The following is a 15,350-nucleotide window of genomic DNA, read 5'->3' on the forward strand; positions in this document are numbered from 1 at the left end:
GTTCTTGCAAAAAAGACCCGCAAAAGATATGATTTTCTGTCTTTTGAACTATCTTTGAGTATACCAAAACAAGTCTTCTAAGGACTCTATAAGGTACTCCCTCTGATCCAGGACCAAACCCAAACTAATAGATTTAGGCCTTGGGATTTAGTTCTGGCCCATATGAAGTCTGGAAGCTTTTGATTTGCTGAGCAACTTTGCTGCCCTTGTCTTGGCTAAGGCCCAGCAAGTTCACAGTGATGTATACCACATCTCAGAGCTGCAGCAGTGGGTTCATTAGTCTTTGCACTACTGGACCATGGAACTGAGGGAGATGGAAGGCCAAGAGCTTTAGAAGTTACACATTATCAGAACAACTAAAAGGAGCGTCTGCAGAAGGAAGTGTAAAATACACTGTCATACCAGACAGTGTTGACAGACCTGTCAACAAAACAGGATGAAGCAACTTCAAGCTTTCCCAATTAAAAAGAAAAAAAGTAATTAAAATTTTAAAGATCCAAACCCACACACTATAAAATATAAGGGAGATAATCTGGAACCTTTCCTTTCACAAGGTAAAGACTTAAGTACCAGATCTTGGCACAAGGCCAGAATCTTGACTTGGCTGGTGAAGTGTAAAGGCAAATATATCTGTCCGGCCCAGCCAGCACCACAAGATTTTTATAAGCTGGCCCAGATTGCTTTTGTGCTCCAGAGAAGAATGGGGCTGTATGAGTGCTTTGATACTGACTGTATTGCAGACACCATTCAACCTTTCCTGGATACACAGCAAATGGAGACAATAAGATAGACAAAGAAACCAAAATGAGGAGCACCATAAACCTGTTAGTTTTCCTATTTATTATGGATGGATGAAATGAACTAAATGTATGTTTTTGGAGGCAAAAAGGACCTGAAAAAACTAAAACTCTGGAGGTGTAAATTTCATCAAGGAGGACCATCTGGGAGACTTCTTTACATATAAACAGGTTAACTTTTACTCTCAATGATGCAATTATTCCCAAGAAAAGATTCAGATTTCAGAGGCTCATGTGGACCCCCATCGTATGGAGGAGCAGTAGGGTGCAATAAAAGAAACTGGGTAAAAATTTCAAGAATGTCTTGTAGTTTAGCAGAGTACCTTCAGCAGATTTTCAGCAAACGATATATTTTTACACATCAGACATTCAAAGGTCTGTTGGTACTTACATGCACCAACTGTTAGGCTTAGCAGGATTTTCAAAGGCAAGTAATGTTTACAAGTCCATTTTGTACCTGTTTGTAGCACTAGATTTCTGACTTTGTCAGGAAAGAGGTATTTTTGGTCTAGAAATTTTGATCTAAAGCACTCTGAAATTTTATCTGAACGTCATGTTTTACCAAATTTCTCCTCAAGCTTTGATTTTTCTACTGGCAGCACAAGCTGAAAACATTGCTATTACAATTTGTAGCCATTGAAGTAATAGTGATTTCTGCACTGAAAAATAAATGGCAATAATGTACAAGAGGAGTCTGATAAAGATCTTGTTTCCCCTTTTAATTAAAATATTTGGCAAACACAACTAAAACAACTAAGTCTTGAAATGTAACTGTAGCTTTAATGAAATTTTTCCTATCCATTCACTTGTATATCAACTATGGTACATAAGTGTTTTTAGCATGGTTCTATTAATCTCTTGTCTCACTTTCATGATACCCATATTATGCTTCACAACCTGGTATTATTTGGATAGTCTTTCTGCCAAGCAGAGAGTTAAAAAACCTCAGAGTTCTGTAAAAAAATAAAATAAAAAAAAGATGGGAATAGGCTGAGCATCAGTTGTGTCACTGCCTTCCCTGACATCATAGGGAAGCCAAGAGGACAAGTGGAAGTTCCCAGCTACAAGACAGTGTCAATCTCGGGTTATTGCAGGACCAAGTTCTACTGAAAAATGCAGGTGCAGCATAGCAAATTGAAAATGAATATGAAAGCACTAGCCTTGGGTGAATTATTGTATTTAAAAAATGGCTTCAGGAAACTAGAAACAGCATTTATAATGCTGTCTTGGGATTTTTTTTTTAAAGAAAAAAACACAAACATCCCAAATAAAACAAAACAAAGCAAAACAAAGTAAAACAGAAACACGTCTAATTATTTATATGTTTCCCTTTTTAAGGACAAAAAAGTCTAACCATACTCCCTCTTTTTCTTTTATATGTACACAGAAATTCGATGATGTCTGTTCTCTATTATAGAAATGCTTAACTCATGGCAAGCCTCAAAAAAGAAGACTTGAAAAAGCCTGTAAGAAATAAATAGACTGCAGTTGCCTGCTGGATATCACATCATATAACTCACCAGAAAGAAAAGCCATTAGTTTATCAAAATGTATCTGAAAGCAAGAAGTTGAGTCAGTTCCACATGGCGAGTCCTTCTGACTCCTTGACAGATACATTTTGAAGCATCACTGCAGATAACAGGGCAAGAATTACTACTAATTTTGTTATGTTAGAACTATGTTTCGGTGCTCCCCAATTTCTTTGGGCTCACAGGAAACAAAATTAGTATAAATACATTACCATGTTAACTGTATTCAAAATCCCATGGACAAATCTATCCTCTCCATCTTCAGAGCAATTAACAAAGATTAAACAATGCTAATAACCCATTATTGCTTCATTTGTTTCTCTGTTTTTCTAACATTCACCACTTCACAGATCTTCATTATTTTTCATATACTACATTGATAGTTTTGTTTTGCCACTGCATCAGTGAAGTAACTGCTACAAAAGTGAGCTGGGATCAATATAAGGAAGTTTGGATTTCCATTAAAACAACTTCATATTAACAAAATAGTGACTACATATATGTGTTTTGGTGCTGCCAAGTCCATGGGATCTGATGCTTGGCTGTATAATTTTTATTTTATATAGAGTGTATACATACACAAGTGTATATATATACACATATACACACACGTATATACATATATAATTATATATGTATACAGTCACACACATATAAATATATGTATGCATTGGTTTTTGCAAATGAAATCAGAAAGCAAGCAAAACAAGACTGACCTGACTTACCTGTACTGGGCTCACAGTCAATGAAATCTTCATCATCACTGGAACATTCAGCTGATGAAACGATGTCATCTGTTGTCTGCCATGTGAAGGAAAGGAACATAGGAAAAAGAACATAGGAACAAAAAATAAGATATTTGCAAGTCAAGAAGCTGTTACCGAGGCAGCTAAGCATCCTAGGAAAAGAAGAAAAAAATTCAGCATTGTAACTTTTAAAATATTGAACTTGTACTGAGCATTCTAGATGTGCCTCTGTAAATGTTCTCCTCTATGGAGCTGGAGTCTCTTGTCAGAGGAATAGTGCTTATCCTGTGCTGTTGAATATTTCAGGTGTGCACAGGTGTGAGGAACCTGCTGGGCTGTTTAGGCTGGCAGGCAGATCACTCGGTGCTGTTGAACACAGCAAGCAGAGCAGATTACGACACCTCCTTGGCTGGCAACCCATCCTCCCACAGCCAAAGATGTGTCCGGTTGGAGCATGCTGGGCTCCTCAATAAACACCAATATTACACAGAAAGCACCTACTGAGAGACTTCCCATAGGCATGTTCAGGATGAACATGCACTCTGCAAAGAAAAATGTACAAGATTGACTCAGACTGTGCATCAAGCAGGCAGCTAGCAGTTCTCTCTGCTGTGTTGCTGGATGCATCATTCTGAGGTAGAAGTAATTCCTGCTCTGCTAATGCACCTGTTAATGCACCTCTTGGGCTGTGAATCATTTGTGTTTACCCAGAGAGTAAATACCTGTGCAGCCTATTTGTTGCATGATGAAGAACTGCTGCATGTGTCAGGTGTGCCCAGTACGTCACCTCATCCACCAGCATCCGGAGTGAACAGGGATGTGGCTGTGACTGGGCTGACAGGCTGGAAAAACTTAATGATAAACTTGATTCTGAAATGCTTAAACCACAATGTGACTGTGCACGGCCCTTACAGTTTTCAGCATATTCCTTTGTATTTCCAGTTGGTGATATTTGCTTTTTTATTTTTATTATTTTTGCTGCTGGTCTAATTAATGAGCAACGTGTACTGCAGCATGTTAGAAAGAAGTGTACTGGCATCTCTTCCCAGAAGCATCTCCTGCCTGTAATTGCTGCAATTAGTTGAATTAGCAATGCAGACCATTAGGGAGAGTCTGTGGCAGCCTCTGGACACAGGTTGTAACGTTCATGCACACAGTACAAAATTACCCTATCTCAGCAGCATCGTTTCAAACCATGCCTTCTGCTGAAATTGTCTCCCTTAACAACTTTTCATTGCAGTGAGCTGCTTATTCTGCTGAGCAGAAGGACCAGTGGCATGACTGCTGAAACAAACCAACTAAATGTTCCTCACCAGGCAGGAAGCAAAGCTGAAACCTCAGCTCATAGAATCACAGAATCTTTCAGTTTGGAAAAGTACCTTGGGATCATCGAGTCCAACCCTACTCCACAAAGTTCTCCCCTAAACCATATCCCCCAACACTGCATCTAAATGACCCTCAAACACATCCACGCCTCTGGGCAGCCTATTCCAGTGTCTGACTACTCTTTCTGTGAAAATTTTTTTCCTAATGTCCAGTCTAAAAATATCCCATTGCAGCTTGAATTCATTCTGTCCTGTTCTATCACTAATTACCTGTGAGAAGAGACCAGCACCAACCTCTCTACAATGTCCTTTCAGATAGTTCTAGAGAGTGGTGAAGTTTCCCCTTAGCCTCCGCTTCCTCAAACTAAACAGACCCATCCTCTTCATCATTATTCATAAAAATTTTCTTCAGGCCCTTCACCAGCTTCATTGCCCTCCTCTGCACTCACTCCAGCACCTTGATATCTCTCTTATACTGAGGTGCCTGGGGAGCAGGGCAGCTGTAATTCAGCTGTATATATATAAATACTGTACTTTAATACTGTAAGTGAACACTGCTGGGAATCTTACATCAAGACAAACCTTCCAAATCCTTGTTCCTGAAAAAGACTCTCCAGCTTTAAATAAGATCTCCTTCGCATTTATATGTCTGTCTCAAACACGCTATGTTTCTCTCTTTTCTTTGCATATGTGCTCTGAGGTCCCAGACTTTCCTTCAGCCTCCTAGTGCTAGCAGGTGTTTCTGCCCCCTGCCAGAAGGTCCTTTTTCTCCACCTCTCTGTTTGAATCTTAGCTAAGGAAAAAACTAGAACTGAGCAGTCACTCAAAAAGATCAGATTAAACCTGATGTTTCTTCACTCTTGATTTTAGTGGTTTAGAAAGATCCAAGAGAGAAAACCAGCATTGGTCAGATGTAAATAAAAACTCTAAAAATGGAGTATTTGTAAAAAGCAGACCTGAAGTAAGGGAATCCCTATCATGCATTTACTCAGTCTTATCCTGGCATTGCCACTTGGCAATGTTTTGTAGGATGCAATCTTGCAGTTGTCTCATGCTTAAAAACTTATGTTAAATACTTTCATAATCTTGCCTCAGTGGGGAGTTTAAAAGGAACTGGAGGTAATGTGCACAAAGCAATTTCCCACCTTGCACACTCAGGTCAATATTTAGCATCTTTCAGCCACAAAAAGAACACTGTTGAGATCATGGGGACTTGTCTCTTAAAACAAGGAGGTTTTGAAAGTTTCTGTTCAGTGAGTGGTCAAGAAAGGAGAAACGCACAAGATATAAATTTACTTTCTACAGTTCAGAAACTCCAACAATGAAATGCAGATGTCCCTGGGTAGAAAAATAACAGTTTTTACTTGTACCGCTGTAAAATAATTTAGCACAGGAAGTCAACAGAACTATAGTGCAAACAATTTTTCTAAGCTGGTGAAATGTCACCAGTGAAACTGGAGATTTATATTACAGATGTCTAAAGTGCCTGTAGGAGAGTGTTAAGGATATGACTGTGAAAAAAAGAACAAATTATCCATCCCAATTAAAGACCTTACTCAGGCAGTGCTAAGACCCTTGCAATTGGGTTGGATTTCCAGGTTGAATTTAGAGCACATGGATTTTGCCCTTAGTTGAAGATCTAACAATTCACATACAAGGCCTCACAGAATAGTGATGATTTACTTCAAGTAGGAAATAAACATAAAAATTATAACAATGTTTCACTTATTACCTGCTATACCTATTCACTTACCCACTTGCTCATATCTAAGTGATTCATTCAACATTAATTTGGAATCAGATCCAACTGAATTGACAATGTGATTCTGTGAACTTTAGAACTCTTTTTTTCCCCTCTTACTTATTAAGGACATCATATGAAACCAGAAAGTCAGCATTGCCAGAAAAAAAGGGAATATTTCTTCACACAATGCTATCTTTTAGTTTTATTTTTGTTTGGAGTTAGGTTTTTTGTTGTTGTTGTTGTTTGTTTTGGTTTATTTTGCTTTTAAATGGGGGAACTTCTTGCAACTGGATATTGGTAGGCAAGAACAGTTCAGATCCATTTTGAAAGCCTTTGGCCAAATTAAAAGTAAATAATCCATCCAGAATTATTAAATATCCCATGCCTAGCTTGGGAAATCCCAGTGCCACACGAGCTGAAGACCAAAGAATTATTACTTTTTGTATTGTCATATTCGGTGCTCTCACCCTGAGGTGTCATGCGTGGGCAAGGCCAGCACGAGAGCACTGGGTGAGGTGAGGCCCTGCAGCCTCCTGGACCCTCTTGTGTGACAGACAGATCCTGGACATTGGGGGTAAAGAATTTTGAAGCCAAGATGGGTTCTGAGCAGGCAATAGAAAGTCATGAACCTGGCCCTTGTTTATCTTCTTGGTCAATTTCCCATTTAATAAGCAGCTCAAGGACAGAACAGGCAATGTATTTATGCTGCACTCTTAGAGATGTGTTCTAGATCTCCTTCTACAAAATCCTAATGCAGATTGTGTTGCTTCTGAACAGAGAAGGGCACAGACAGTCAGACTGAGACAAAATGCAAATGGGTGATCAGCCCTGCCAACTCTGACCTGTGTCTGCACTTTTTCATGACTGGTTCCATACATGATTCTATCAATTAATGCCTCTCCTTTCCTCCCCATATCCATTGCATGCTATTTCCCTGATATTCCAGTCTTTCCTGTTCTGTGACTGTTGTTTATCTGATGCTGTTGTTTTTTATGTATGAAAATGATGGTTAGAAAAAAAGAAAACCTCCAGAAGTTATGTTAAACTTAAGTCAAGGTCATTAATGAGATGTCTAGAAACCACAGAAAAGATAAGTACACTAATCTGTCTTGCCATTTCCTATCTTGTCTTTTTAATCTCAGTACTTTCCATCACAATTTATCACTAACTGATTTTCTAGCTCCATCACATATTGGTTTTTCATGCACCTTCCGCTCAGATACCAACATCTGAAACATCTCAGAGGAATAAAGCTATTTCAGTGAGAAACAGCAGCAAACTTCTGACCACAAAAAACAGAGTTGAGGAAGCCTCCAGAAGACCATAACTTCTTGTAACTGGAATTGTACCTTTCAAAACTGACCTGGAGCTTGGATTTTTTTCACTGGATGATTATTAAACTTACTGCTTTCACGAGACAGGAGATGCTACTGAGCAACAACACCAGAAATCTTTACACCAACATCATTTTTTCCCATAAGAAATGGCTCACTGCATAGCAGTGATTTGTTTCCTTTTCCCCATTTTTGAAATGGGGCTGATTATATTCACCCTTTGCCCACAGGGGAGGTAAACAGATTAATTCTTCAGTGTCTACCTAGTGAGCTTGAGATAGTAAATGTTGAACATTTCTACTTACAGGCAACATGATATTAATGAAATGTCTCTGTATGCTATGATGGAAACAATGTTTGTGTTTTCAATGGAAAGCACATGAGAGAGAAAATATTTTTCTATTACAGATATTAGCTAAGATCTATATTAAAAATAATATTTCATACTATACTATCTTAAAATATGTATTTCATTTTTAAAGAATCCCAGCTTGGAAATTACTTGGCCCTGTATTAAATGCCATAAAACTAAAGATAGGTATTATAATAACTTTCAATAAAATCTCTCCCTGGCAGGAACCTTTTTTATTCCTTCCTCTGAAAGATTTTTTACAGCATTTATATTATTTTTTTCTCTCCCTCTCTCTAGTGTTTAATGAAATTGCCTTGGAATAAAACCAGGGTAGGTGAAAGTGCTAAACCCTGAATCTACCCTGGAGGACTTATGGGCATATTTACCTTCAAATTCTTTCAATTCCACTGAATTGGTTCCCCATTCCTTTCCATGAATTATTAGTTCTCTAATCACCTCTTCCTAATTATTCACTCTAAAGGCCTTTTCAGTCTCACCACTGTGATGGTTCTACATCTTCATTGCACCTCATGTACTGGTGTAGGATGTAAAGCACAAGGAAAGCTGTAAAGGTCTTGGCATTACAAGACCTGCTCAAGTTGACTCCATTCCTGTCCAGTCCTTCCAAGCACCCAAAGCCTTAATTTATGTGTCAGAACCACAACCTTTTGCTCCTTTTTCCTACAAAAAATGGCAGGTGCTGAATCTTCCTTTCCCCAGCTGTAAACTAGCTCTTTGGGTGCACCCTTATCTGAGAAAGATTAAGCATGCTGGGTAAATTAAGTACTGTCACAGAACAGCTTTATGGAATTATAAATAATGCTCACAAGAATGATGGAGTTATCATTTCTAGTGGGAGTGAAAAGACAAGGACACATAAATTCAAACCCCCAAAAAATTCCTCCAGAAGTACCTACCTGGCAGTTTCTTCACTCTGTAAAGTAGGATTCAATTTTCCTACTTGCCTTCTCCTTGAAACTCTTCTGCACACTGTACATATTACTTCTAATTTGACACCATTATTTGAAAAGCAACAGCTAATGTTTTGTTGCAAGAGAACTGTAAATCTCTTTGCCTCCAAGGAACCACAATTAACAATACATCCTGAAATATGACCACCACAGAATTCCAGGCACAAGTATCTTCCCAACAGTTGGAAATACAGTTGTATTAATCTAAGCAATGCATTTGCCTTTCACACCTAAAATTTACCAAGCTGGAGCTCAGAAAACTCAAGACTCAAGTCTGACCACTTGACTCCCACCCCTGCTCCCATGCTGCTGTATTTTCTATCTCAAATTTATCATGGAGTATGGGCAATATACTGTCTTCTGTGCAGATAAGCATACAGCATAAATGCTCCCCGAGAATAGCCACATGTTAGTGATTCTGTTTTCCAGAAACCAAGATGTTTCTTGGCAAAGAACAGGTCCAAGACATTTTCTGCCTTGCCAAAAGAAGGTAGCAGAGGAAGTTCCTGTCTCATTAGGTGTCATTCCTATCTTGAATACCTCAACCTTTTGTACTTTGACAGCTGGAATTTTTAAAGTACTTGTATTCTGTTCATGCTGTTCCAATTTAATGTGAATCCTTCATCTGCCCTTTCTACACATTATATTTGTTTCTCACATTCTATTTAATCTTTATTTGCAAAATACCCTGGAGTTCATTACAGTATAGCAGATCTGAGACACTCAGCCTGGACAAATTCAAGCTACTACATACAGAGAAAAAGAATCTGCATACAAATGGGAAAACATTACAAAAGTTACAAAAAGTCATAATGAAGTGTTATAAAGGAAGCTGCAATTTGGGACTCTATAAACTTTTAAGAGAGTCCTGTATCTACTATCTGTTGCTAAAAGGTATTAATCCTCTCTGAGTCATTAGCACTGGATAGTTGAAATTGTATTTTCTTATCAGAGCACAGAAGCAGCCACAAAGATATGCAATCCATTTGCCCACACTCCACACCCCCCTGCCTGCCACTGGTGCTGATGTCGTGTCTTTTTCTGCAGTGGCAATGCATCAGAGAACATGAAACTAACATTTTAAATTCATATAGCTCATTTAAGGTGAATACAAAAACAAGGCCAAATTCTCTTGCTGGTTTAAATTGGCACTGATTTCAACCAGGCTACAACAATTTATGGCAAGAGAGCAAAGATTATTATGTTTAGTTTTGGACAATTCAATGCCAAAAGATCTAAATCAAGTGGACACAATTCAGAGAGAAGTCACTGTAAAGATGAAAGAACTGGAGAGGTGTGTGAATGAGACAGGCTTAGCACAGCTAAACACCAGAGCTTGACTTAACAAAGACTAAAGGTATGATAAATGTCTTCAGGTGTCACAAGGGTGTAATAAACATCAGGGAGGAAGATGAACTATTTAGAGTGCTTAAAAAAAGTAGTGGATAAAATTAACCCCCCCAGAATTTAGGATGACTTTCAGCAGGAAAAATCTCAACAGTGATATTTTTATTAGCTGTAGAGAAAAATCACCAAGGAAATACCAGAAACTACCAGTACTGAGATTAAGCATCTGCCCAAGCCATTCAGGTATGAATGCCATTAGTGCACATTAGTATACACACTAGTGAGGAACAACTCTCCCTACATAATTCATTCTAAATCAATTTGGTATTTGCATCCTATCACTAGGTAACATAAACACATTATTCTGCATTTCTCTCTGCCATCCCAAAGCAGGAAGTAAAGCTATCCAGCACAGTCTTTAAACTACTTGTACTTGGAACAAGAAGATATCACTGTCATAGATCATGGGAATGAATCCATCCTTATGTTCCCAGGACCCTGACTGGCTGGGATCTGACAGGCAACCAGCAGGCATGTGCACTTCAGCAGTAGTCTAGCAAAAGTCTATTTCCTGGCTGCATGTTCTGGGCTGGAAACAGAAGCTACTTTGCTGTCAAATATGTCATTAAATAGGGATCTCGAGCATGCTACCCCTTAAAAAAAAAAAAATCAGCCTTCTGTCCATTACACTATGGCAGACAAGATTAAGTAACAAGCCAGTTAAGTGAGAGAAAGCAGAAAATAATCCCTCCAATTGTGTGTCAATCCAGAGTCATGGGCAGTCATGTTTAAAAAGAGCCTTGAAAGCTGAATTAGTCATTTGAAAATCAAAAGCCTGTCTCAACAGAATCAATAGTTCATTAAGATGGTAAAGCTTGACTCTTCTTGACCAGGTTTGATGCCAGATTTCAGGGACTTTGCTTTGTGCCTAAGCTGTGCAAAAACAATGGGCAAAAATCATGTTTCTGCCTCTTGTCTCTGTCTGCTGGCAGGGGGAAGGTGATCGTGTTGTGAGGGGTGTGGGCAGTGAGAGAAAAGGAAGGGAGGGCAAAGAGAGGAGAAAGGGAAGTGGGAGAATTAATGCAGCTGTTGTTCAAGGGACCCTGACAGGGGAAAGAGAAGTATTGAACCACAGCAGCTTAACCCAACTTCAAGGTACCTTCCGAAAAGCAGAAGGAATGTAATGCTGCGTGGTGTTCTGCTGATAAGCAAATCCTTCTAAATCCTTTCAATTTATTTCTTGGCCTGAAGAAATTACATACTATTTAGGCACTAAATAAATAAATAAAAATTCACCTCCAGGAATCTAGATTGGTTGTTTATTGATTATATACGCACATGGAGTCACTTTCTTTTCTGTTTCTTTCCTTTCCCAATAGGAGAGTTCTCCTTTCGTCTTGATGCGGTGAAGGATCAACCAGCAAGTCTTTTCCAGTCTATTCAGTTCAAGATTTGCAAGACTTTTGGAATGGACTGTGAAATATCATTCCTTGGCTTAAACACGAAAAGTACAGCTTTGGCATGAGAGGGGACTATTTCTTGATCCTTCTCAGCCTACTACTACTTTCCACATGCATTTGCCTGTTTCCAAAGTAGCACCTTGAAGACGTCTGTACCCTGAAGTCATCATTTGAATACAGGGCCTATCAGAGTAAACACACAAGATGAATTTTCACACTGAGCATTGTCTTCATTATTTGATTCATCTTGTTCCCTAATTTATTTTTATTTCTTATTGAAACAGATGCATGTGTTGAAACAGAATTCATCTGCCCTCTCTTTTGAGCATTACCTCTGTTATGCAGATGGTGGTGATGCTGGAGATAGCTCTAGAAGAAAGGTACACTACATGTACTTCCATTAACCAAATTAACTAAATAGCTTAATTAGTTACCGCCATTAACTAAATTAATTAAATATATTAATACTAAAAATTAAACCATTACAGTTCAACCCACAACAACTCCCACCCTGAAATCAATGGAGAGGGGCTGGAAGGACAAAGCTGCTGAATTCAGGCACTGCTCAGGAGTTCAACTTTCTGAAACTACCTCAATTTACAGTGTTTTTTCTCAATGCTTGCCTGAGCGTCTTCAAATGGAAGATATTTCTTTTATGAAATGTTCTGAAAATAGTTTCAAAGTGGTCTCCTATGTGTTGTGATCCCCTCTCAGGAGAAATGACAACCAGCCAAATGCACTGGGCAGCACAGGCTTCAGCCTACCCCTCTCCTCAGCATCTGCTTAAAGCAGCACACAGGAAGCAAAAGCTGCATGAGCATTTCCAGAGGTATGCAGGAAAAAGCCAGCCTGCTGCCAGAATTCAGCATCTTGCTGGTTTGGACCCTTGTCCCTGATGCACAATCTGATGTATCAGTTTCCACTACCATAGAAATAATTTCACCAGTCCGATGGGCTATGAACTGCACTTGCTGAAGAACAAACATATCTACTTCACCAGCAGAAGGGCAGGGCAAACAGCTGAGGAGCAGTAACTTCTTATACTGCCCCAGTCCCAGTTGCCAAGGATACTGAATCAGAGTAACTCATGTTACTTGACTTTATGTTCCTGATATTGTCATAAATTCACCTTCTAACACCAGGAGAATTGCCTCCTTTCCCCATGTTTCTGTTTGTACTCTTCAAAAAGGGGAGAAAACAACTTTTTTGCTTACTTCACGTACAATCACAATTTTAGCAAACATTTTAGATTCTAAAAGTAAAGCCTCAGTAGAGAAATATATTTTACATTCAGTAAAGGGAAGCCTATGTTTCAGAAAGCTAGAAACTCAAATGATCTGCGATGAATTAGCTGCCCTTTGAAGACTCAGCCTCTACTAAGAGTAAACAGGTTGGGGTTTTTTTGCATGCTAGCTTACACTTAATAACTGTGTCAGAAGAATATTTTTCATTTACACTTTGCTCCTTTCCTGGAAATCAATATGTTATTCACTGGCATTTTCTCCTGGACATCTTTATTTAGCTTGTCTTTTCTTCCTTGGAGGGGAGGGAGTTGTATTTGATTTTGTTCTGTTATTGATTGCATCACCCTGAGCAAGAAATAAATAACTAAGTACAGCGCAGTAACTTTAATGACAATCTCTTAAGCCTCAAAATCTGCACACCATGTTGTACTCCCCCCTAACACATGGTTTAAAAGAAACAAATCTGTAAAGTAAGGTTATTGTGTAGCAAAGAGGCAGTCTCACATGTGATTCAACTTGTATTTCTATTTATATTAATGAAACATAAATAGAAAGTTAATGAAACCCAACAAGACCTGATTCTATTTTTAAAGCACTCCTGTTGTCATAGCACCGAGTGCTGGGCTCTCATAATCTCTACCAAAGGAGGTTTAATGAGCAATTAAGAGGTAAGGAAGACCGTCTTCCAGCAGACATCTTTCACTGGAGAATCTGAGCATGTTCACCTATTTATCACTCATGGCAAGTGACAGTACATCCTTACAGGTTGCACCCAACCTGCAAAAGCCCAGCCCAGCAAGCAATAGTGGAGGGGCACCAAAGTGCCATGTCAGCCCACAGCATCCCTCTGAGTACCAAGTGGGAAATGATCAGTAGGTAAGCCCCAGGGGATACACAGTAATCACAGTAATTTTCTTAACTTGAGTAGTTCTTTGCCTCCCACCCTGCTTCTCTCAATTTCTGATACTAATTATTATACAGGCCACAAAAAGTTGGTGTATATAATGGTAGAATTCATAAAGGAGAAAATACCTTGTTCTATGGCCCAAACCATGGCACTTAAAATCTAATGTGACATTATTCATAAGGTATGTTATTCATAAAGTAACAATAAACATAATTACCCTGAATAAATGTGCCTTAAAACAACTTCTGCAATTATTTTAAGTACCTCTGAGTCCAGTCAGATAAACATCTATCTGAATATTTGCATTAATGTACTAGACTAGTCTTTCCAGATAAATATTCCTCCTTCTCTCCACACCTTAACATACACTTAGAAAATGGCATTTAAATAGTGCAGCTCACAGGATTCACATATTAGGTCACAAGAAGTAGAGACTGGCACACACATTCACATATAGAATATATACAATGCAGAATAAATTGATGGAGGATGAACCCTGGCCCACTAGGTACAGATCAGCAACTAGAACTGCTCCTTGAATAACATGAATTTACAGAGTAGTTAACAAATGAAAACAGCCATTAAATACCTATACATAAGCATATTCACAGCAAAGCAGCAAAAAAAGAAGAAATCATAAATAGTGTTATTTTATAAACAATAAGAAAGTTCATAAATACAATGAAAGCCACAAAGGGAGCTTTGGAAGAACACAGATTTCCCAGGAACAGTGACAGCCTTGTAACAACAAGTACCTCCTTGGTTTTGAGGCTATACAGGGTATAAATTATTGTCAGTAGCTAGTACAGAAACATCTGTACATAGTACTGTATATAGAAACGAAGGTATATATTACCACTAATTTATTAATCTGAGACCATAATAGGGTCATGTCTAATAAAAATGAAGCTAGACAGCTCTAGACATTATTCAAGCCAGGAATGCCTCAGCCAAATATCAGATCCTTAAAAATGTTTTTCTATGACTGCCTTTTTTCATTTCTTTTTCATATGTGAATAGACTAACAACTATAGGGAACAAAGAACTCACTTCCCACCACATATTAACAAAAAACATAAAAAATAGGTAAATAAACAACCCAAATCCATCCCACTACCAAGAGGAATCATGGGGGAAAACTTAGGTAAGTTACACACAAAAGTTAGCCCATTATTCTCTATTCTTGAGCAAGGAAAGAGATCTTCAAAATACTCCTACCAAATACACATGCATAGGCTTAAAACATACTTGGTCCATCAAGTATTGATGCACCCAGGTAAACTTCAACCTCCTGAGCAGCTGAACGTAACAAATGCCTCCTGGGGACCCATTAAATTTGAACTGAACTTCAGTTAAATGCCACATCAAGTGGTCCAAGCTGCAAATGGTTGTCATGCAAGAAAATGCTGCCATTTGGTAGGCAGACTCTCATGCACAACAAACATGGTGATCACTTATCCCTGCTGGGTTTCTCTGCAGACCCTGCCTAATCAGAACATTTGCTCTCCATGATGGATAAGAAGACCATTTTCCTCTCTTATTTATTTAGCTCTCCATTGAGTTTGATTAACAGTAGTAAAGGCAAATCAATCTT

The 15,350-nt window shown here is 38.6% G+C and overlaps 1 protein-coding gene across 17 annotated transcripts in view; it reads right to left on the reverse strand.

Annotated features, from left to right (window-relative positions):
* The window catches only part of NRXN3 (neurexin 3), a 942,831-nt gene that overhangs the window by 34,474 nt on the left and 893,007 nt on the right, over positions 1 to 15,350 (reverse strand). For 15 of the 17 annotated variants that reach the window (XR_011726274.1, XM_071745869.1, XM_071745857.1 and 12 more), the window contains one exon: positions 3,052 to 3,127. Coding sequence is in view for 16 of the 17 variants with exons in the window: in XM_071745869.1 (XP_071601970.1) it covers positions 3,052 to 3,127 (76 nt within the window). In the remaining variant the exon portion in view is untranslated. Of the gene's footprint in view, positions 1 to 3,042; positions 3,128 to 15,350 lie in introns of all 17 variants that reach the window. The other 2 variants (XM_071745867.1, XM_071745863.1) reach the window with 1 other exon arrangement.

This window comes from Heliangelus exortis, chromosome 5 (assembly GCF_036169615.1).
Source record: "Heliangelus exortis chromosome 5, bHelExo1.hap1, whole genome shotgun sequence".
NCBI lineage: Eukaryota > Metazoa > Chordata > Aves > Apodiformes > Trochilidae > Heliangelus > Heliangelus exortis.